General features: G+C 43.0%; 1 protein-coding gene across 2 annotated transcripts in view; it reads left to right on the top strand.

Moving 5' to 3' along the window:
• Window positions 1-208: 208 nt before the first annotated feature.
• LOC146811586 (serine protease 27-like) overlaps window positions 209-23,723 on the top strand; it is a 99,886-nt gene continuing 76,371 nt past the window's right edge. For both annotated transcript variants that reach the window (XM_085618560.1, XM_085618561.1), the window contains exon 1: window positions 209-389. In XM_085618560.1, the coding sequence (XP_085474686.1) occupies window positions 344-389 (46 nt within the window). In that variant the 5' untranslated portion in view covers window positions 209-343. The remainder of the gene's footprint in view (window positions 390-23,723) is intronic.

A 23,723-nucleotide genomic window follows, 5' to 3' on the forward strand; every position in this document is an offset into this window, starting at 1 on the left:
AATATAACTGTAAAATGTCGAAATGTGATGCTATGTCACTGTCTGTGCCTTCTTGCCCGTGACTCACGCTCTTATTGCCGAACACGATGAGCACAAGGGAGAGGCTGTGTGAGATGTGGGAAGACAATGATGGAAGGAGGAGAAGGAGGCGGTATGGCAGGAAAAACCAGCTGGAGAGCTGTGCTCACCTCCCAGAGGTTGGTAGCAGCCAGCAGCTCACTTGTACCTGATGCCAGCACTCGAGCGCTACCATCCCGCCATCCTGCTGAGGGGTGATTCCTGTTTACCTCTGAGATCCTTCCAATGAGAACTCGGTAGCAGCGGCACTTCCGGGACCCACGGCATGAGACCCCTGCACTGCGGCACTGCGGGCCTGCTGCTCATCCTGGGTGAGTGACGCACTGCTAGTGCACAGCACCATGGCTCTTCCGTGAACACCAGTGCAAACATGCCAACAGGCCCGGTGCAGGCCGGAGACACCCCATTTTTGAAGCCAAGAATGTCTTTAGATAAGCTGTCCCCTGCGTGAAATTGCTTTTTATTCAATAAGTCAATGGGGAAAATATGTTTCCTGCTTTTATGTTCAAAATTTCCTGACTTTGCAGTTGAAAAATGTTGGCATGTGTGTCAGTGCATTAAATGGGCCGGTACTGTCAGGTACTGAGTTCTGCACTTCTGTAATTTGAGCAGGAGGGTTCCGGCTCTCTTCAGCGCTGCTCCAATGCTTTTGATTGAAGAGTAGCAGCACCTCTGAGTAGCAAACAGGTACAATGGGACATGGAGAACCTACATTTCAAGCATTGGTCAGCGCAGGCGCGTGGGGATGCAGAAGTCGGTGAAGTGAAACAGATCTCATGTGTATTTTTCATCATTCCCGAGGATTGCTACCCAGTCCAGGCACAGATTTTGTGTTGAATTGGGAGATCCCTGCACAGTCAGGTCAGCTGAGGTCTTGCAGGGAAATGGGATCGCTTTTCTTCTGACACATGCAGGGCACGTAGCTCTGTTTTGTGATTGTTGTCGCCTCTGAATCGATATTTTATGGAGGCCAATGTATACTGCCATGCTGTAATGTACACTTGATATCACTACTGCCTGCAGTACTAATCGGTAGCATTCAGTCCTTGGAAAGGGCAGATTTTTGATAAAGTATATAGAGGGAAATTGGCACATTTCACAATGGCTGAAATTTGTGGGTCAAAAGATGGCGAAGCGTTGTAAAGAGCACTCAGATTCCATACTTTCAGCATATCAGATTATTGCCATATTAATATAATATTTTGTATAATCCTCCAGAATGTGTACTTCTGCTAGTGTCAGAGTCTGACTCTCTTACTTGAAACTCTAATATAGGATGTAATGTGTGGTCCTGTTACTATAAGGATGTGACAAACATTCTGCTGCCTCCAATTCTAATGCTATTTTACAATAAAAATTCTATTAGTGCATTATATTACTATGAAATGTCACTCTAAGAGTTATATCATTAGAAGAATCTGTAATAAATGGGATCCTGCAATCCCTTTATAGAAACGCATCTCAAATTTCCTTATTACAAGTGACTGGTGATGGACTTAGTCGCCTGTAATAAAGAAACTACTTATTTGCTCAATTGTAGTAACGTATTACAGTTGAGTTCTGACATCACAATGTCTGGTGCATGAACCAGCAGAGAAGGTGAAAGGCGTAGAGCATAATTAAAGCTGTAGTTTAAAAAACAGGAAAAGGAAATGTGGCATTTCCTTCTTCTGCTTTGTTTTTCTAAATGGACAGTGATAACCCAAAAGGAGACATGCTTATATATTTTTTGCACACTTTAGGTATTTAAAGAAAATAAATCATCTCATCTCTGTGCATGTTTCCACACATTCCTAGCTACAGCGTTTTCTTTTTAAATCTGGCGTATTAAACTGATTCTAAAATCTTTTTGCTACACATATAGGACAGCTTTTTTGGTGGGCTTAATTTTGCACTAGAGAGTTTACTTTTCTTCTTTATGTATGCAAGCATGCAATCTTTTTCACATGAAAGAGCAACACTCCAAAGATTTGAAAGGTGTGTGACAAAGGTGATGGTATAACCATGTATTATAAGGAATAAAGTTCCCCCTGTGCACATTATAAGGAAATTGGAAGTCATCTTGGAATTTCATGACCTTACAAAGGAATTCAATCTTTAGCCTCATTCCTCTATATGGACATGGAACTCATCTGTGACTTGCAATATGTTTATAAAGTATGGCGCGGGTACTTTATTCCATAGACAATACCATTAGTAGCAGTAGTTCTGAAAGTAATCATATATTGCTGCTACTAGTTCTTCAGCTGCTTACAATTGTGATAGCAGTGATATTACTACTGGTACACCTTGAAACACAACTATCTGTGCTCGTACTATCACTAATGGTCTTACTAACACTACCTCTATGCCATGTATGGCTAGATGTGTGGGTTTTCTTTGGAATCAAGGTGATTATTTAGAAAAAAGAATAATACATTAATTTAGTGTAAATATGATTTATTGTAATTTGTATGAGACTCATATGTAAAATTATAATGGTACCAAGCCCCATAATTTACAAGGAAAATAGCATACCTGCCAATTATTAGTCTGTGAAAAGGACTGCTGGAAGTTCTTAGAGTTATAATCACACAGGCACAATGTTTAAAACCTAGGGATGCCAGAAACCGATGTACTAGCCTAGCAAATGTTGACCAAATGCCAAAGAACTCATTTATAGTGCTATTAAGTATGGGTGTGAACTTACCATGTACCGTGCAATGTACGTTTCATTTAGAGTTCATTCGGCCTGGTATATCACTGCTAGTTGTAGTCATAGCTGTAAGTTTCGTTCAAAGTTATTTCAGCCTGGCATGCACCCTTAGTCACACTCATTGTTGTAAGTGTCAGGTGCCCATTAGTTAGTCACAGTTAATGTCGTAAGATTCCTTTGGCGTTTATATGGCCTTTTCCCACTAGTCTAAATCAGTGGCATAAGTTGCATTCAGAGTTCATTCAGTCTGGTACGTGCCCGCTAGTCGCAATCAATGCTGTAAGTTTAATTCAGAGTTCATTCGGCCTGGTACGTGTCCTCTATTTGCGATCAGTGCCATAAGTTTCATTCAGAGTTAATTCGGCCTGGTAGGTGCCCGCTAGTCACAATCAGTGCCATAAGTTTCATTCAGAGTTCATTCGGCCTGGTAGGTGCCCGCGAGTCGCAATCAGTGCCATACGTTTCATTCAGAGTTCATTCGGCCTGGTAGGTGCCCGCGAGTCGCAATCAGTGCCATACGTTTCATTCAGAGTTCATTCGGCCTGGTAGGTGCCCGCTAGTTTCAATCAGTGCCATAAGTTTCATTCAGAGTTCATAAAGCCTGCTAGGTGCCCTCTAGCCACAATCAGTACATACGTTTCATTTAGAGTTCATTCAGCCCGGTACGTGACCGCTAGTCGCAATCAGTGCCATAAGGTCCATTCAGAGTTCATTCCGCCTGGTAGGTGCCCACTACTCGCAATCAGTGCCATAAGTTTCATTCAGAGTTCATTTGGTCTGGTAGGTGCCCGCACTAGTCGCAATCAATGTTGTAATTTTTGTTCTGACCTCATTAAGCCTGGTAGGTGCCCACTAATCGCAGACTTTTATTCCATGTTTTTTCCTCTTCCCTTCCTCAATCTTTGGTCGTTATTACGCTTCATTGAAACAGGAATTGTGTGAACTTCCCTGGGACCAAGGCACCTTCTTTCTGTGTCATCAGTGGCTGCTCTTGGTAGCACTCATCATTCGCTCATGAGAGTCTAGCACCCTTCCTCTGTGTCTCTCAGTCTCCCCCTTCTTCCCATTTCGTCTTTACCCCATTGGTTCATTCATGTGCTTTTCTTGTCCTTTGCACTACATTCAAGATGGGCTTGGTGATAGCCATCAACAGACTGCAGCCAATCAATAAATGTTTTACATTTTGAAAAGCAGTTTTACAAAAGAAAAACTATAAACTTTAAATGATGCAATGCACACCATAATGTAGTGTCTTCAAATATTTTGCCCAGTGAATATAAAGAGGTGTTACAAAAAAAATCTGTAACCAATGTAGACTTTCCAGATTTCACTGTTTGGGTCTGGCATTAGCCAATACCTTTTGCTTTGACTATAATTAGATGTATAATTTACTTACTTGAAGTGGCTTTCAGCCACCTCTCTTCATCCATTGGTCTGTTCTTCCGTCATTCACATTTTGCTTCAGACCACTTCAGAATCCAGCATGGGGCAATAAATCAGACTACTTCAACCACCGGGTAACTTCACTTTGAGTGACTGCATTTAGCCCTTTCACAAGCAGCACATCCACACACAAGGTAGTGCCAGTGTATTTGTTTTTACTTCATTATGACTTTAGTATCGCCTTTGTTTGTAGACCTACCAGAGGAGAGCACAGGTCACATTCCAGCTTTATCAGTTCCTGTCTCCTTCCAATGTTGTTGTAAATTCCCTTTGAAATGTCCTTTGTCTATTTACCTGACTGTTGCTTTTTTACATCAGACCAAGAGCTCATATGATCTCTGAATATAAGCTCACGAAGATGCTCTATCTTTGCAACCCTGCCTGTCTGTCATTCCTTCTTTCTGTACTTCATGCTTTTTGTTTTCCGTCTTTCTTTCCTTCTATCTTTTATGTTCCACTTTCTTTCCTATTCCTTTCTTTCTTTGCGTCTTTCTTTCCTTTATTTCTTTCCTTTCTTTTTTCTCTCGTTCCTCTTCCTCTTCCTCATTTTGCTTCGTTCTTTCCTTCTCTACTTTTCTTCCCTTCTTTCCTTTTTCATTCTTTCGTCTTTCATTTTTCTTCCTTCTCTCTTTCTTTACTTCTTTCTTTCTTTCTTTCTTATTTTTCTTCCTTTCTTTCCTCTTGTTTCTTTCTTTCCTTTTATCTTTCTTTCCTTCTTTCTCTTCTTTCTTAGTTTGTTGTATTTTTTTTTGTTTCTTTCTGTCCTTTTTTCTCAAAGACAAGAAGCTGGCAGCCAATTCCAGACTGACTGGCTTTTTTAAGTCTGTGTTGGCCAAGGCCTTTTGATTTTATTAAAATTGTGTTTATAACACAGCCATCTACAAGGGGTTTCAACTAGGCTTTGTTCATTAGTCTGTGGTTCTCTCTTCCAAATATGTCTTCCATCCACTCCTACATGCATCAAGGTTCAATGTGTCAGCCAACTGCAGCCATTGGCTGACTTTGCTATGAGTTACGGCTTGCTGCCCTTTCACAAGGAGCACATCATCACACAAAGTAGTTCCTTTCAGTGCCAGGGTATTATGTCGGTGTGTGCTTTTTTGATACAAAGGCAACATTTTTTTCTTTAGCCAATGTTTTTGGTTAGATTGATGAGGGCCCGGCAGCTTCCCAAATAATAAAGTTTTACAAAAACCATGACAAAGTAAAACAAGTATTGCCAAAACGCTGGCAGACAGCGCCAGACCTATTGGCTTTGTCAGTGCTTGTTTTCTTGAAGGCAGGTAAGTCATCATCGGTCTCACCCTTCTGAATTTGGCATTTGTCTACAGCCTTGTTGTCCGTTACTGTGGTTGTACGTGGGGAGATCAGACCTAGTGCATTAAGAATGTGTTTCTTTTATGCCACAAGTGCATTTATTCACACTCACTTTACTTTGTAAAAAAGATAAAAATATAGCATTTTTTCCTTTTTGCCTTCTATCACAATGTCATTGTTAATTTCATGCTTTTTAATAGAAACATTTTGCTCCCAAAAGGCTATAAATCGTTCAGTTCAGTTTTAGAAGGTAGAATCAAATCCAACACATAACACAAAATGTACTTTAAAAATGACAATCAGGCTGATAACCTTAAATAAATAAAGTTCCTCGTACCATGAATAGGGTTAGCCTTTCTTCTTTGATATTCACCAAACAAAAGTTGTAGAGGCGAAATCAACAACCGAGCTAATTGCACAGACTCATGTGCAGTGTGATTTTGCACTGAGGTGCACTGACCACGGAGTGCAAAACATGACTTTACGCAACACGTGCAAAACACAAATTTGCGCCGACCAACAGGTGAAAATATAATATTCACTAAACGGCATCTTTAACCAGGTCGGTTAGTGAAAATATCTGTGAGATGTGAGATGAAGCCTAATCACAGAACCTTAGAATCAACAGAAGCTACTACTTATAGTAGTCATTAAAATGGATTTTGAGCCCACATTTTGAATTCCATGACACTAAGAACAAATTAACATAAAGCATAATTTACATCTTCTGTTGCGAGAACACACAGGGGCATATTTTAGAGGGCTTTGGGTCATGTTTGCACAGCGCAATGTGGTACATGCACGACGCAAACCTCTCAGTCATTGGGCATTGCGTGGCTTTGAATGGCTGCACAAATACGGAGTAAAGCAACTCAGTGCAAATTGCTGCGTTGCCTTACTCTGCGCAAAGGAGGTGTTCCATGGGCAGTGTGGTGGGTGTTCCACGCAACTCCCACGGTTTTTTACGCATTCCCAGATTTAGTAGGACTTGTAAATCTGAAAATATGTCAAAATCGAACGAGTCCCCAGGTGAAGCCTAACAAGGAGAAATATCTTTATATCTACCTGTTTTTCCTCTCTCCGTGTGTGCTGCAGGAAAAATCATCTCTGGATTGTTTATGTGCTGTAAGGTGCCCCTTCCTGCACAAAAACAATCCTGCATGGCAGGGCAGTACAGCACAGTGAATATGCCCTGCAGTTTCATCATGGTTTCCTTCAGTTTAGCACTTGATTAAATTACAAATGGCCCTAAATGACTGCTAGTAACGCAGCGTGAATATAATTATATTCATATAGGAGGATGGTTAACCATCACTAGGGTACTGAGAGCACTTTAAAGGTTAAAAACTGACCGATATAGATGTAAACTAAGAAAGGCAATAGGGAGACCCGCAGCCGGTGCGACGCAAAAGATAGGGTCAGTTTAATCACCTTATTAAAGGCCTGTATGTGGGGTGCTAATTAATGTTGCGCCACGCAATCTCGTGAGCAAACTTTAGCAAATGAATGCCCCCGTTTATAGTTGGTATCGGCATTTCATACCAGCAGTTTTTTTTTTATTCCCCTTATCTTAGGTTTGTTAGGAATAGTCTCCTCACCTGACGAACACAGGCTTACAGATGTCATACAGCTGCCAACTCAAAGGACAGTTCTAACCAGAAATGTATTCATAAGACCGTGAATGCTTCTCTTGAGGAGCCAGTGAGCCAATCACTGAAGACCAGAAGCCAAGGCACTGATTCCTTGGGAAACCTTGGTCCCATCAAGTGAAGCCTTCTAACCATGGGTATCCATTTATTAGCAGGAGGAAAAAATGGGATATCTAATATGTACATATTGCAGTTACAGCATTCAGTATCAGATAGAACATTAGAGATTTCCTACTGCAAAGAGCAACACGTCATTGAAAAGTATTACAAGATCCTCCCTTACTTCAATCTTCTGTTTTATAGTTTGTAAAATTATTTTACTCACAATGCCTGAGTGATTGAAAATATGAGGACAATGCAAAAACCTAGAGCTCATTTACCGCAGTGTGGTCAGTTTCAGATGAGTGAGAGAGTCTTTATTCTTGACAGCTTCGTTGGGCTGAAACCAACTTGTGGATTGTGAAAAAATGATCCTTCCTCAGTGGGACGCTTTTTATGTCACTTCCTGTAAAGCTACCAATCAGTTAGAGGAAGTGTGATGTCACTTTCATACTGACGTCATTTGATCAAAAGACGTTTGTGAAAGATGAGGCCACTGCACAGATCCCCACATTTCTGGAGGCTGGAGTAGTCCTGGAAGACGGAATAATGGAGATATATGACTTTCTTGCCCAAGGAACCCTATTTAAATATAGTGCCAATACACAAAGCAAATTATAGGGTAAAATGCTGCCTTCTGGCTTGCCCAACAAACATGCCATATAGTAGTGAGAATTACACGCAGAACCAGTTGGCCCAAGTAGGCTTATCATGAGATCATCCAACAAATAAAAAAATACAATCAAACTAAACAATGCAATAAAAATGTAGTCATCTGATGACACGCGGCCGCAGCTTGGAGGAATGTGACACCGAATGACCCATAGAAGGAAGGAGACTTTCACAGTTAGCCTGTGTATTGTGTATTCTGAGTACAGCTTGGAAGTGTACTGGTATATTGACTTTAAAAGAGTTTCTGTATTACAGGATAATAAAGGGGAAGGATCAGGAGAAAACTTCACTTGTCCAAAGAGAGACAAGCTTCAATTTCTGCCTGAGATACATTTGCCCTTCACAGGGTGTAAAATAAAAATCAGTACAGCATAGACAAAATGGCAACATTTTGATTGAAAGGTTGTGCAGTCCCTCATAAAGCAAAGTCTTTACCGGATTTTGCATCTATTATATTATTTCAACTTCACCAATTTCGAGGACTTGGTGACGTTTTAAAAAACACTTTCTCAGGTTGTATAAAACTAGCTTCACACATTTTGCGTACCTAGTACACGTACAGTGCACATTGTGTGCCCAGATCAACACATTTGTTTATGCCTAGATGCGTCATTATATTGAGACATAGTCTTCCTCATAGGAGTCCTATCAAACGGGGTTAATCGCTCCCCCACTGTCAGGAATCACGGGAGGTTTCCTCCCTCTACTTCCTCTGTGGCTACAATTTTCTCACTGCAAAGGCACCCAAGGGCAAGCAATCCCTTTAGCTGGAGTGCTTGTTGGCACCGCAGGAATTCCAACATGGCTGCTAAACATCCTGACCCTGCTACAGCATACCGCTGTTTAGCAGTCTAGTCTTCCAAACATTAACTGCCTGAGAAGTGTGCTTCAACATTCCACTGCGCACTTCACCAAGGAATTCACTAGAAGAGCACCTGTCACCCAAGCGTCGTGGAAGTTAGTCAGGGTAGTCGCGAAATAACGGGGTTAGTTTCGCCGGTCTACTTACACTCTCAGAACCAGGTGTAATGTTGTGAGCATTCTAGTAGTTGGTGGGGCGGAGCTGTGGGGTGAGGGGAAGAGGAGGGGTGACGGGAAGAGCGGGCAGTTAGAGTAGGGACGAGAAAGTGAGCTGAAGGAGAATAAAGAGTTCCGTCAATTAAGTCCCTTGTGTCGGTCGTTCCTGGGGGGGCATCACGACACGACAGCTGGCGACGAGGATGGGATCGGCGCTGTGCCATCCCGAACCCCAAGGCGAGAAGCGGTCTGCCCGGTACAAAGAACAGTGAACAGCAAGTGAAGCCGCCGCCGTGCGCGCTGCAGCTGGGAGCCACGCCGGAGTAAATGTCATGAAATAACCAGGGTGATGGTGAGCCCCTGAGTCTGCTCGCTGCTGCGTGGACCGGAGCGTGGCGCCAGCGGAGACGCAGAGAGAGGATCGGCCCGCGACATTCAAAGGCCCCCCCCCCCGCCGAAAAACGGGAAGCGTGTGCGTCGCGTGCAGGCCAGGAAGAGCGGCGACAGAGAAGCACACATACCCTACGCTGACTGAGATCCCAGAGTGCCGGTGAGTGAAGCTCAGGAGCAGCGTGATCGAGTGGGGAGGACTGAAAGATTGCCAAACCTCGTGGTGAGCTCCGGGTACCGTGTCAGCTCAGCGGCCGTCTTTGAATCAGGCAGTCACTTGGGACTCCCCCTTTCAAATTGTGTAGGCGGCCATCTGGGATCAGGCACCTGGGAACCAGCAAGGAACATCCACAACAAACCCAAGCCAAGACAAGAATTAAAATAAACAAGCACAAGTAAAAGCAAAAAAGAGAAAGCTTTATAACACACCCAGGCGAAGGCACGATGTCAAATCAAGGATCACCGGCGCGTCAGGAGGTGAAACCCATCGTCCTGGGACTGTCTCACTTGCGACCTCCAGAGCCTCTGGCGCTTGTGGTAGGGAGCAGCATGGGACCTCGCTGGGAGGAGTGGATCGAAGATTTCGAGGACTACATCAAAGGCTCTAAGGTACTTGGTGATGAAGATCGACTAATCGCACTCCGCAATCTCGTGGGGAAGGACATTAGCAAGATAATTAAGGAAATCCCAGCTGCGGATGCAGGGACGTACGCCAAGGTACGGGAAGCCCTGGATAAGAAATTTTTACACAAAAAAAATGTAGACTACGAGAGGTATGTGTTCCAGCGGGCGCACCAAATAAAAGATGAAGCGATGACCACATACATAACTCGACTACGACGGTTGGCACGCCACTGCAACTTTGAAGCGTTCTCAACGGATGATGCCATACGGCTGCGTGTCATTGACGGCTGTCAGTCTGAGACCCTCCGAAGAAAATTGTTAAAGAAAAGTCACACCCTAGACGAAATAGAAGAACTGACGAGAGTGCATGACCAGGCCGAGGAACAGGCCAAGACCATGGAAGCAGGGCGTACGGAACGCCGAGAGCAGATATGTCAGGTGCGGACCGGTCGCCCTCGCCGAGGGTCCAGGGAGCGCGGGCAACACGATCGGCCATCATCGCGCCGGCGCCATTCTGGGCGCCGTCGACCGGACTCGGGGAGAGACAACAGACGACATGATCATGCGAAGAAGGCGACAGCACAAAAATGCTACAGATGCGGGTACGACTTCCCACACTCCGGAGTGTGCCCGGCTATGGGACAGCAGTGCCGCAAGTGTGGTCGGAGCAATCACTTTGAAGCCATGTGCGGAGAGTATCGCCGCGAGAAAGAAAAGAATTCGCCCGTGACGTCGCGGAGCGACACTCGCCGGTACCATGCGCGAGCTGTGCATAGTCGTCCGAAGTCGTCATAAAGATCATCGCACTCCAGTAGGGAGTCGCGGACATCGCGATGGTCAAGGAGATCACCCTCTCGGGACTCTAGATCGACATCAGACGAACAAGAATATTCAGTTGAATACGCGAGCATGGTCGCTGACCCGGACCAACTGGAGACATATTCCCGACTGGACATCAGCGTCGGCGGACATGCCACAAAATTTGTGATGGACAGTGGAGCGTCACTAAATTACATTCCGGTGACGGAGTACAAAAAAATGAACCCCCTCCCGCGACTGAGTCCTGCATTTGTTCGGGTCTACACCTGGATGTCCAGGAAGCCCCTTCCCTGTCTCGGGAAGTTTTCAACTACGTTGAGACACAACACAATGTCAGTTCCCGCTGTGATCCACGTCATAGAAGGGCCGGAGGCTGACTGTCTTCTTAGCCTGCCGACGGCCGAGCGGCTGCGTCTGGTGGAGGTTCTCTATCGCGTCAACAATGGCACTGACATCGCGTACAAGCCAGGCAAATCAGTCAGCCTGGCTGATTACAAGTCGCGACACCCCAGGGCACCACACCCACTGGGACTGTCTGTTGTGGAGGAAGATGTCCATCTAGTGGAGGATCAAGCGCGACCGCCTGCGGTCTCCCTGGAGACCACCCCACATGCCACCCTGAAAGAGTGTCCGCAGTGTCCAGCAGTAGGGCACGGTGATCCCCCGGCCCCGAGTCAGATGACACCGCCGCCGCCTGGAGTGTGGCACGAACTAGCCCTGGACTTTTATGGCCCAATGCAATCAGGCAAATATGTTCTCGTAATAATGGACGAATACTCCCGGTTTCCCATTGCCCAGTTTGTGCCGTCCACCAGTGCTGCCGCCACCATTGCGGTCCTAGATGAAGTCTTTGCAGCTTGGGGAGTGCCCAAGGAACTGAAAACAGACAATAGTCCATCGTTCACTGGACGGACATTCAGCGATTTTGCGAAATCCGTGGGTGTCCGGCATCGGCGGATACCACCTGTGTGGTCACAAGCCAATGGCACTGGCGAAAGGTTTATGGCCATACTGAAAGAGACTTTCCAGCAGGCTACCCGTGATAGACGAGATTTGCAAATGGCTCTCAACGAAGTGCTTCGAGCATATCGAACAACACCCCATGCCGCGACAGGCAAATGTCCAGCGACACTCATGTTAGGGCGCCCCATCTGGACGCGGATACCCACGTGGGAGGATGCATTAAGACCGGTGCCATCAGGTCGTCCTCACCAAGAAGTAGCACCTGATGCTGATCGCGCTGACGAGGAGAGCACGAAAACTTCTACGGACCACAAGAGACGAGCTAGATCCCTCTCGCCTCATGAAGGGGACTGCGTCGTGGTCAAACAAGAGCCAAGTAAGGAAACGGACTGTTGGTTCCGGGCAAAGCCCCTCACAGTCACTAGACGAACGGGCACCACGCCGACGGCCGAGTCGGAGAACAGGCGCATCACTCGCAATGTCCCCCACTTTCAAAGATGCAGTCCCACCATGAAAGAGACACTCACGCTGGGGCCTACAACGTCTGTGACTAAATACTGTGAAGGACATGATCGGACACCTATAGGTCAGGAACGGGACACTGAGGGCGACAATGGAACTGTGTCTGAAGGCATGTCCCTCCGGCCAAGAAGAGACATTCAAAAACCGAGACGGCTGATCGAAGAGATGTGAGCACTGGTCACAAGCCTTATTAACAAAGGGGGAGATGTAATGTTGTGAGCATTCTAGTAGTTGGTGGGGCGGAGCTGTGGGGTGAGGGGAAGAGGAGGGGTGACGGGAAGAGCGGGCAGTTAGAGTAGGGACGAGAAAGTGAGCTGAAGGAGAATAAAGAGTTCCGTCAATTAAGTCCCTTGTGTCGGTCGTTCCTGGGGGGGCATCACGACACGACACCAGGTTAGCACATTTATTCTTGAATTATTTTGAAGAGAAAAATTCTGTGTGAAATAATTTCTGAAAGGAAGACTGTTATTTCCTAGGAGTGAAGTACTAAAGAATCTCTAACACAATATCCGATAAGTTTTAGGCGTTTCTCTAACCAAAGGAAAATAGTTAAAGGAAGCCTTTCTGAACTTGACAGAGAGTGCGTGTACAATTTACACGCATCTCTGTAACTAAGTATTTGAAAAAGCAATTCGTTGGCTCCTCAATCATTCGAGCCGTCTGAAACCAAGTTAAAGAATTGTTGGAAACGCTCGAGCGCGTTTGTCAGAACCTCCGTGTTCGCGCTCGAGATGTAATCAGAAGCCTTGGGGAGAATTATTCTGATGCAGCTCGGACCTTCTCTCTGAAGCGTTCAATACAAGTTTTGAGGCCAAATAAAAAAATAAAGCGACCTCATTGTGATAAGAAGTGAGATGCTTTCAGTTGGCATGCGTCAATACAATGACCAATAAATTATTAAAATAATACTGTGAGCTTATACCAAATTAGAACAGCTGAATTTCGAAGGTTCACAGTACGAAGAGCTAAAACAAATCCATTTATTTTAGAGAGAAAATAGCAGCACATGCAATTACCGCCCTCTGCTGCCCAATGGTATAATACCCAATAAGATTCTGAATTCCAATAAAATGAAACAGTTCCTGGGAATACAAATCCCCTGTTAAACTTACGGAGGAACTAAAAGATTCTTGTCACCAAATATCAGACTCCACCTAGCTCTTCACAGTGAGTAGAATAGGTGAAAGGGAAAGAAAACAACACACACATTATAAGATATAGGAACTATACTCACCAAAATCTCTCTCTTTCACTATAGTGCAGAATCCGGAGCAGAAGAAATCTAAAAAGAAAATAAAGACTGCAGTGAGCTGAGTGAAGTCTTCTCTACACACACATATGACATATTAGAGAAGTAAGAAGAGGGGCAAGCTCCAAATACCTCCCTGGTAAGATAAGTAAACCTTAGTTTAAAATAAGGAAGTTTTAAGGTATTGACGCCAATTGATAAATGTATATGTATTAGCCTTGTCAGAGTGAAGAAGAAGAAGACGAAGCAGAGCAGGCAGAGTTTGGAGTTGTCTCTTCTCTGTCCCTACCCCTTTCCCCCCTTAGAACTTACCTGCGACGGAATTCTAAGATAACCTAGCAGGAACAGTTCTGAGAAGGGCATTGGAACTTAGCGTCATTCTGCTCCTGTGTGGAAACATCCAATTGAGGCTCGGATCTGACACCCACACAGGCATGACCATAAGCAGATAGCAAAAAATAATATAAACTCCTACCACGTGGAGCCTACCAATAAGAGTGAGCGACCCCCCGTACATCCTGCATGTAGAAAAGAAGGCCTTCAATACCTGACCACTGGACAACCCCCCCCCTCCATGTAGGACTTTGACAAGGAACAGTAGGACTTACAGTAAAGAAAATTATCCAGGCATTCCTCGTCCTCACAAATGAAGTTGTAGCAAGTAGGAATGGGACCTTCCGGAAAGGACATACACAGAGCCACAGACTGTGAACTATATTGAACTGTGTTTAACATGTCCTTAATTAACAAGGGATACCCACGAACCAAAACTGCCTAGGCAGAAGAGATGGGAGTCATGCTAAGCACACCAGCCCCAAAGGAAGGTGCAGACACATCCAGCCTATAATGACGAACAGATGTATGAGGGGAAACACTTGTAGCTGCCTTAAAGATGTCAGCCTTGGATACTCAGTTACATTCAGCCAGAAAGGCAACTGTCCCTCTGGTAGAACGCCCTGGAAAAGAAAAAGAAAGGGGAATCTCATGAAAGAAGCAATTGCTGAATGGCTTTAACTGCTAATCAAGGGACCAATAGGTTTATTACTCATATGATCTAAGCCTTGGGAAAGGAATACAGAAGGACTATCTGTCTTACAGACTGCTTTCATCCCAGCCAAATATATTTTGCCTCCTTGTCCAACATCTAAGAAAATAATGCACTGACAAGATAGATCAGCGTCCCCAGAAGCCCAAGTAGGTGAAGATATTATATAAAAGCAATATACAATACAATACAATATGTCCTGAAAAAGGTGAAAACTGGCCATGATCTTAGGGATATGGTGCTGGGAAAGTTGAAGTGCTCAACACCAACCCCATCACTGATGAATTTCAAACCAGGCTCCTTAACAACAAAGCCCCAATCGTTCCCAAGCATCTAGCACACTCACTGGGCACCAGAAAGACCACCTTCAAAGTCAGACATTTAAGAGGGACATTCTCTAAAGTTTCAAATGGAACGTTCATCGTTCTTGAATGATCCGGCAAAGATCTCAGGACGATGGACGATTTGTTGGGGAGGGGAGGGGAGCGTAACTCAGACCCTCAAAACAGAAGAGAAGCATATCCTTTAACGGAAGGTAAACTCCCCCAAGGTTCCCAAATCATTCTGGTCGCAGCCGGCTGAAAACACAAGGAGGATTTATCTAATCCCGCTTGAAACCATTTCACATGAAATAAAAGATTTTCAAAGTATCACAGCTGAATGGAGACATGGTGAATTTGCAACATGTTGAGAGCTTTCTGCTTCTGATAAGGCTTGTAAACATTAGCACAGAAGTTTCTTAAACAGTTAGAAGGCAGATGCCACCTTATTTGATACCCCCAATCTCAATAAATGAACAAGATCAGAAGGCAGCTGTAGCTTCTTTTCTATTACTTATAGAAAAGACTAAAGTACCCACCTTCCTCCAAAGCAACAGCAAGGGACTGAAAGACCCGAAGTAGAGACGTTTCTGCTCTTAGTCAGAACACGGCAGAAGGATGAACCCACTTTAAAGATGACTATAACTCCATACTGTCTCACCTCTCTGAGGTGAACATTCAGGACTACACTGGTGTTTATCTTTTGTTTTAATGGCCACCCTTAAGCAGTCCCCCTTTTTTGGGTAGGCAGAGGCCATTGAGGGTAGAATATTGATGGGACAGAATATTGTCACAACAATATAGAGGGACGAAATATTGGAAGGTATGCTTATATACATTTTCTAAAACAAACTCCACATACACGTACCTTCGAGATTATATATATAATATATATAAAGGCCCTGAGGAAGGCAGAAACACGTAGGCCCCCTTTCTTATGTTGTGATGCACTTGGTGTAATTTTCTAAATAAAGCAAAAGCTGTGGTGTGCAGCATTCTGTTTATGAGCCATATAGATTATTTTTTATATATATCGGACTAAACTCTATACTCTCAACACCGGGCATCCCGCACAGAGGGAGAGTAACTGATCCTCGTGGTGGCTGGAGGGCGATCAGAGCATCAGGTAAGCTCCTTGGAGCGGATGTGAGAGTGTTGGCGGGTACTGAGTGGTGGCTGCTGGGAGAGGTAGTCCCGTGAAACGCAGGACGGGCAGTCAGTAGCACAGAGGGTGTACGGTTTTCCAGCAATGGCCGAGGAATGGATTAGAGAGCGTGAAGAGGCAGCGCTGGATGTTTTTGATGATAGGGAAACCAGCACAGGGTCGACTACAAGTGCAAATAGGAATATGGAGCAAACGTCAGTCAACAACAGTGTCAGAATGCTCCAAGAACTGGAGAAAATGAGGAAAAACGAAATGGCTAAATGGTGGGAATGTAAATCTCTACAGAGATACCTCGATGTAGGTAGAATCCCAAGAGGCCTTAGGATCCTTGTAGCTCCTACATACGAGAATCCTAATCCCGAAATGCTGAAAGACTGGGCGGACAATAGTGCGAAATCGTCGCAGAGAATGCTCCAAATACTAATAAAATACGCGGACAGTGACCGCAACACCATGTTGGCCAAGATTGAATCACTACTAAAGGAAATTGAGAAATGTGAGAATCAGGAAGATATACAAAAGAAACTGGGCGAAATGAAGGCAAGATTGGTAAAGCATGAGGAATCAATTAAAGTAAGAAAAGCAACAAAATTTCAACAAGACAGGAATGACTACATACAAGGAATAATATACACATTTTCTAAAAAATTCGATAACATACGAAGACAACAACTGTCAACTGCTGCTGAGTCACAAACAAAAATTACAGAACCGAGCGCATCAGAACTTAGCTCTGAATTAGAATCGGAAACAGAATCTATTGGTAGTTCTACACAACAACGCATTGCCCCAACGGTTATCCAAGAACTTGTTTTTTTACGCATAGAAAGGACCATGAATCTACGCCAACGACCCCCACGCCAAGAGAACAAAGACACAAGCAAGGAACAACAAAAACAAGGCAGCATAAGAACAGATGATGGGGCAAAAAAGACGCAAAGCACAAACAAACAAGCTTACAGAAGGAACAGGCGCAGATAAACTCACCAAAAGACAGTGAAAACACAGTAATTAACCTCACAGATATGGAACTCACAGATAAAGAACAAAGCACGCTTGCTTTAGGACTATCTTTTTGTGATAAAACTAATTTTGATTACCCCCAAGCCCGAATTGATTTCTTCCAATTTGTTAGAAAACTCAAATTGAAAAAACATTTCTTCTCCATCTCTAGAAAGGACATAAGTGAAACACCCAGTGGTGAGATGAACAGTGGTCTAACAGTAGCAGACATGGAACTCCTACAAGACATGATTCAATTGGAAAGCGAAGAGCGAGTTAGCCTAGTATTGGCAAGACAAGGAATAACTAATAGCAATCTCGACACCTTTGCATTTGAACGCACTCCATTTAAACCAAAATCAATATTCACGCCCATGATGCCTAGAGATGGCCTTGACACCTTTGCTGATAATGTGATAAAAGACCTTAAGGTTCTAGCCCTCAAAAGCAGCAAAGAATTTAACCAAACACACAACGCCCATAGAAGGGACTTCAACAATGTCATTGACAAAATAAAAAAAAGACAAGATATCGTTGTGAGATGGTCGGATAAGGGCGGCAATGTGGTCCTGTGGCCACTGACAAAATATAACACTGAGGCACAGAACCAATTGAGTGACAGAGAATGTTACAGTCGCATTGCACCAACCACCATTATAGGTGTCAAGGAAAAATATCACAAAGCCCTCTTCGAATGGAGAAGCCAAGGTCTTCTCACTAAACTAGAATTTGACTTTTAAAAAAATGATTATCCCACTACGCCTCAATTGTATTTAATTCCTAAAATACACAAAAATGCTACCAATCTCCCTGGTAGACCGATCATATCTGCTATTGGTGGACTGTTTGAAAACATTTCACGGTTTATTGACTTATTTCTTCAGCCATTTGTATTTAATTTACCATCACATATTAAGGATACGGGCGATTTCCTGACCAAAATGTATGATGTCACATGGCATGACAATTATGTACTTATGACACTTGATGTGTACACATTATACACAAGCATTAGGCAGAAGGACGGATTACATGCACTCGAACACTATCTGACTAAAAGACCAATAGACCTACATGGACACACTTTTTTGCTTCTGCAAATGGCAGAGTGGTGCCTGGAAAACAATATTTTTATCTTTGATAAATTGTTTTATAAACAATTACAGGGCACAGCCATGGGTACTTGCTTCGCCCCCAGCTATGCTAATTTGCATATGGGCTGGTGGGAGGAGCAAGTACTCATGCAAACACATAGCTTGGTTATGAAGGAATATGTAATAATATATAGCAGGTACCTCGATGACATTTTTGTTCTATGGCAGGGCACACAAGAAAGTGCTGAATGCTTTGCACAAGAACTCAACGATAACACACTTAACCTTTCATTTACCAGTCACACTAGCAAAGAATGTATACAATTTCTGGACATAGAAGTGTATATAGAAAAGAACAAAATACAGATGAGAACATACAGGAAGCCCACAGCGGGTAATGCCATCCTGCACGCAAATAGCTTTCACTACAACAGTGTCAAAAAGGGTATTCCCTATGCAGAGTGCATTAGAATGAAACGCAACTGCAGCACAGAAGAGAGTCTACGTAAATCCACCACTGACCTCTTCAAGAGATTACGCAGAAGGGGATACGAGACCAAAACCCTAGATAATGCAAAGACTAGGAGTGACACGTTTACCAGAGAGGATCTCTTATTCAACAAAAAAAATAGAAAGACCAAAACTGAAACCAACAAAACAGACACTCCAAGATTAATCACAGGCTTTAATGCGTATCATCCCTCCCTGCGAAAAATCCTCTACAAGCACTGGAACAGCATACGCAATGATCCTATTTTGGGACCCACGTGTGCTAAAGTCCCCTCGATCAGTTTCAGACGAGCTAAATCTATGCGTCAGGAGCTAGTGCGTAGTGCGCCCGCCATTGCCAAAACACCAAATTGGCTTCAAACACCAAAGGGAGGGATTTTCTAAATGCAGTAGATGCAAAGCCTGCAAGCATGGAACCAACACTAAAACAGTACACATGCCTTTCAGAAAAACACCATATGAAATAAGGGGTAGCTTCAATTGCAAGTCAGACTTTGCTGTATATGTCCTACAATGCACTTGCAATAAACACTATGTAGGGAGCACCATCCACCCTGTGCATATCCGCATCCTGCAACATCTAAGAGCTATCATGCATAATGATCAGACATATCCAGTTGCGAGACACATAAACTCACATCATGCCGGAAGATCCCAGTATCTATCCTATTTTGTCATCGACAATATTCCGAAAAACCCAAGGGGAGGCAACAGGCAATTGGCACTAAGGAGACTAGAGTCAAGATACATTATTCTCCTTAACTCCAAAATCCCACACGGGATGAATGCCGACGAAGCGCTTAGTGTCCATCTTTAATAACTAACCGCTCATCTGATCCACTCCTCATAGCGTTTAGTTCCCGTACTTCATAATCTTATTTTTTATTCTCTTTATTTTTCACTTTCCTTTTTATTGTGGTTGTCGTACCCAGGACGATTTTTTGATTATTACAGCCATATTAACATTTATTTATTTTATTATAAGACTTAACATTGGGGTGGACTGCTAATCTGCTTACTATTAAAGTGCCCACTTGGGCGGGAATAAGCGTGCAGTCCCTAGAGACCTTTTTTCCCCAATCCACACACATCGCCACTATACTTTCGATGTCTGTAGGCACACCTTGCAACTTCACGCAACCTATTATCTGTCTCTCACCCTAGACATTATCCCTTTACTGTGAGCATTTATCTCACACATGGGATTAACCTGTGATAATAGCACGTGTTCCACACTTACGTTTGCATTAGGTGCATCTATTCACAATTCACCGAGCCCTTGAAGTTCATGGCGTTAGGAAGATCATCATTTCCTCTATTTTAGTTTTTTATTTTCATTGGGTACGTTTCACTTTAGATATACACACCTAACAAATAAGAACATAAACACATTATCACTTTACATGTTGTAATTCTATTTTCTCAACTGCTAATGTGTGACTATATAACCGTAGCATAATTTTGCTTTTAACATCAACGTTATTTTTTGTTCGTATTTGTTAACTGTATCTTTATTCAGCTGGGTCTGTTTTCCTGTTGCCATAACAACTGACTACAACATGACCCTTCAATGTCTATTACTTTTATCTGTGGGTTGCTGTGACAACCCTAAGAGAGTGAAGAGATAATTTGTATATAACCATGTACTAATGACAGAGAACTGGATGCAGTGAACAAGGCGGTTGTTCCGCCGAAACGCGGCTGGGTCGAAGTTGGAATAAATCCTTCTGTGCTAATTACTCACAGAGTCGGTGCTTGTTTGATGGATGCTGTCAGGATGGTAACATATATATATATATATATATATATATATATATATATATATATATATATCCAATCCCGTCACAACGAAAAGAACAGGCGCCAACTCTGTGAGGATTAAACAAGATTATTTACTTGATTAACAAAAAGAGGGCCACAACGCGTTTCGACGGCAAGCCGCCTTTGTCACACCGCCGGGCTAAACTCACATCAATCGTTAAATACATGAATCGCTTGGATGGTTGTCACCGCAACCTCGTTCGTAATGGACATGAAAGTGATAGTTCAGTACAATATTTAGAGTAAACAAAAAAGTGCAAAATAATTAGGAAAGATGTCACGAGCACAACAAAGTGACAAAACATATCCGTGAAACATTTTCAAAATCAAGAGAAACATAAAGAAAATGACTGCTGTTGTACAATAGATCTGGGCAACAGACTATAGATATCACAGTTCTCTTGTGCTTTTGTCACATACAAATTCTTAGATGGTTTAGGCAACACCCCAGACACCATAATTCTTAGTGAATGCTCCGTGGGCAAAAGTTCAAACAGTTTGGGTTAGTTGCAAGCTAGATGCAAAAATATATCATCGTATTAGTTACATATATTTTAAACTAGCTACACAGAAATGTAGGATAAACATACCTCAATGGCGTTTCAGTGATAACACATTATGTCAGAAAACAAAAGCCCCAGTGGGCCTATGGAATCAGAAATAACAAGGTAAGCATACTGCCCAAGTGGGCCAACTGTAAACCAAACAAGTAACAACGCAATCAGGGCATTCGGATATTAGAAAAGAGCTAACAGGGCATGGGGGTGTATAGTCCAAAGCAACCTTGGGATGAGTACAAAAAAATGAAAAAGTAAAGCCTGCGGCAGAATGGAGAGCTAGGCAGAGAGCAGGACAAGCAGCGGGATTCTATAAATGCGTAGAAAGAGCTTCGTCAGCGTTCATGCCATGGGGGATCTTAGAATTAAGGAGAATGATATAACTGGATTCAAGTTTCCGGAGTGCTAGCAGTCTATTCCCCCCTCTAGGATTCTTAGGGACAGTATCAATCACAAAATACGAAAGATCACTAGCATTTCCTCCATGGCATGTGTTTATATGTCGGGCAACTGGGTAGTTGTGGTCATCATTGCTGATGGCCCTCAAATGTTGAGGAATGCGGACATGTACAGGGTGTATAGTGCTCCCTACGTAATGCTTCAAACAAGTGCATTGTAAAACATGTACTGCAAAATCGCTCTTGCACGTGTAAGCACCTCTAATAACAAAAGGAGATTGTCTAAAAGGTATCTTAATCTCTTTGGTGCTAATTCCGTAATGGCAGGCTTTGCATTTGGAACACTTTAGGAAGCCCCTGTGGGTCTTAAGTCAATTGGTACCTTTGTTACAGCTAGGCGCATTGCGAACAAGTTCTTGACGCATGGATTTAGCGTGCCTGAAAGAGATGGGGGGTACTCTCGGTATTTTAGACCCAAGAACTGGGTCACTAAGTACGATGGCAAGTATTGTATCCCGTTATGAGTCTGGGAGTACCTAACTCTGTTTTCTTCTTTTCTTTTAGATTGTTCCTTTCAGCCGAAGGGAACAGAAGATTTTGGCTTTCTATCTTCTTTGTTTTAGCATGAGCTGTCTCAAGTGTGGTTGGACTATATCCACGAGATTCAAGTCTTTCGAAAAGATTACTAGTAGCTGTTGTTAAGACTGGTTTTGGTGCTGCAGTTACGCTTCATCCGAAGGCATTCTGCGTAAGGGATACTCTCCTTCAGTTTAATAGGATGGAAGCTACTAGAATGTAAAATAGAATTACCTGACATAGGTTTCCTATATGTTTTGAATTGAATTTTACCTTTATCAATAACGATTTCAAGATCTAAAAAGTAAATCTTTTCAGTGCAGATGTTTCATGTAAAGGTTAAATTCAGACAGTTCTCATTAATTTCATTTGCAAAAGTTTGTGCTGATTCAACAGTGCCCTGCCACAAAATAAATAAATCATCATCAATCCACTTTAATCGATTAATTAAAATCATAAAAGTACAAGACAACATTTACAATCATATACAAATACAAATAGAATAAATAACAATGTTAAACTCATCATAAAACCATTCATAAAAATTATTTCATTGCTCTCAAAGCTAAAGTGCATAGAAAAGCATGGTCACAGAAAGAGTACCGAGCCTTAAAAATCCGTCATTCTATTATATATTGTCAAACGAAAAGTTTCTATTGGCTATAGTTCTACCCCTCAACCTAACTGCGGCCGCTAGAAAAGACGCTATACAAAAAGTTTCCCAGGTATTGGTTAACATTTGTAAATAAAGTAAAGCAGGTTTGGCCTGAAGAAAGCCCCTCTTACAAAGTAAGGGAACCAAAAACTTCTTCCGAATCATAGAGTAATGATTACAAAACAGTAAAAAATGTAAAGTATCTTGAATAGAGTGATTATCACAGGAACATAATCCTGCATCCTCAGGTTTAGACCAAATCAGATAGTCCCCCAGGGTCAAATGTATTAAATTAAAACTAAATCTAGTCAGGAGCCAACGATGAAATGGTTTAGTAACTGTAAGCAGGTAGGGTCCTATTATCAAAGTTGTTTTTATTAGAGAATGAGCCCTTACTAATGGTTTTTGTAACTCATTCCCTTCCCTTTCCGTCATCATCATTTTTGTAAAATAACTTTTCACCCATTTCAGATCATCCTTCCTAATGTTTTCTGGGTGATCGTATAGCTCCTGGCGACCCAGTTTAGAGAGCATAGATTTGACATAAACCAACCACTTAATATTACTCACATTATCCAATTTAACACAATCCCGAAGTATCTCTTGATTGAGGGTTAAATCTGGATTAAGCCACACTCTGAGCCAGCAAAGTAACGGCGCCAAGCTCAGAGTGTCAGATAGAAATCCCAATCCCAATTCCTGATGCAAAGAAAAATTAGGGGTAGATTGCGGTACTGAGAGGAGTTTCCGCAAAAAACTATTTTCCGCTACCTGTAGTTCTAATTGGGGTTTATATCCCCAAATACCGTATCCTGCTATGGCCAAGCACTTAGAAGTGTATATTTTAATAATGGCCTCCATTGGTCTTGCCCCCAATCGTTTAGCAAAACCTAATACAGCAGAGGTTGATCTAATTACTGCGTTGTTTTTTAATTTTTGCTGTGGGGCCCAAGTACTCTTTTCGTCGAAAACTACCCCTAAGTAAGTAAAAGAGGGAAGAGAAGACACTAAACCTCCATAACAGTAAAAAGTTCTTGATTTTA

This window comes from Triturus cristatus, chromosome 7, assembly GCF_964204655.1.
Source record: "Triturus cristatus chromosome 7, aTriCri1.1, whole genome shotgun sequence".
Lineage (NCBI taxonomy): Eukaryota > Metazoa > Chordata > Amphibia > Caudata > Salamandridae > Triturus > Triturus cristatus.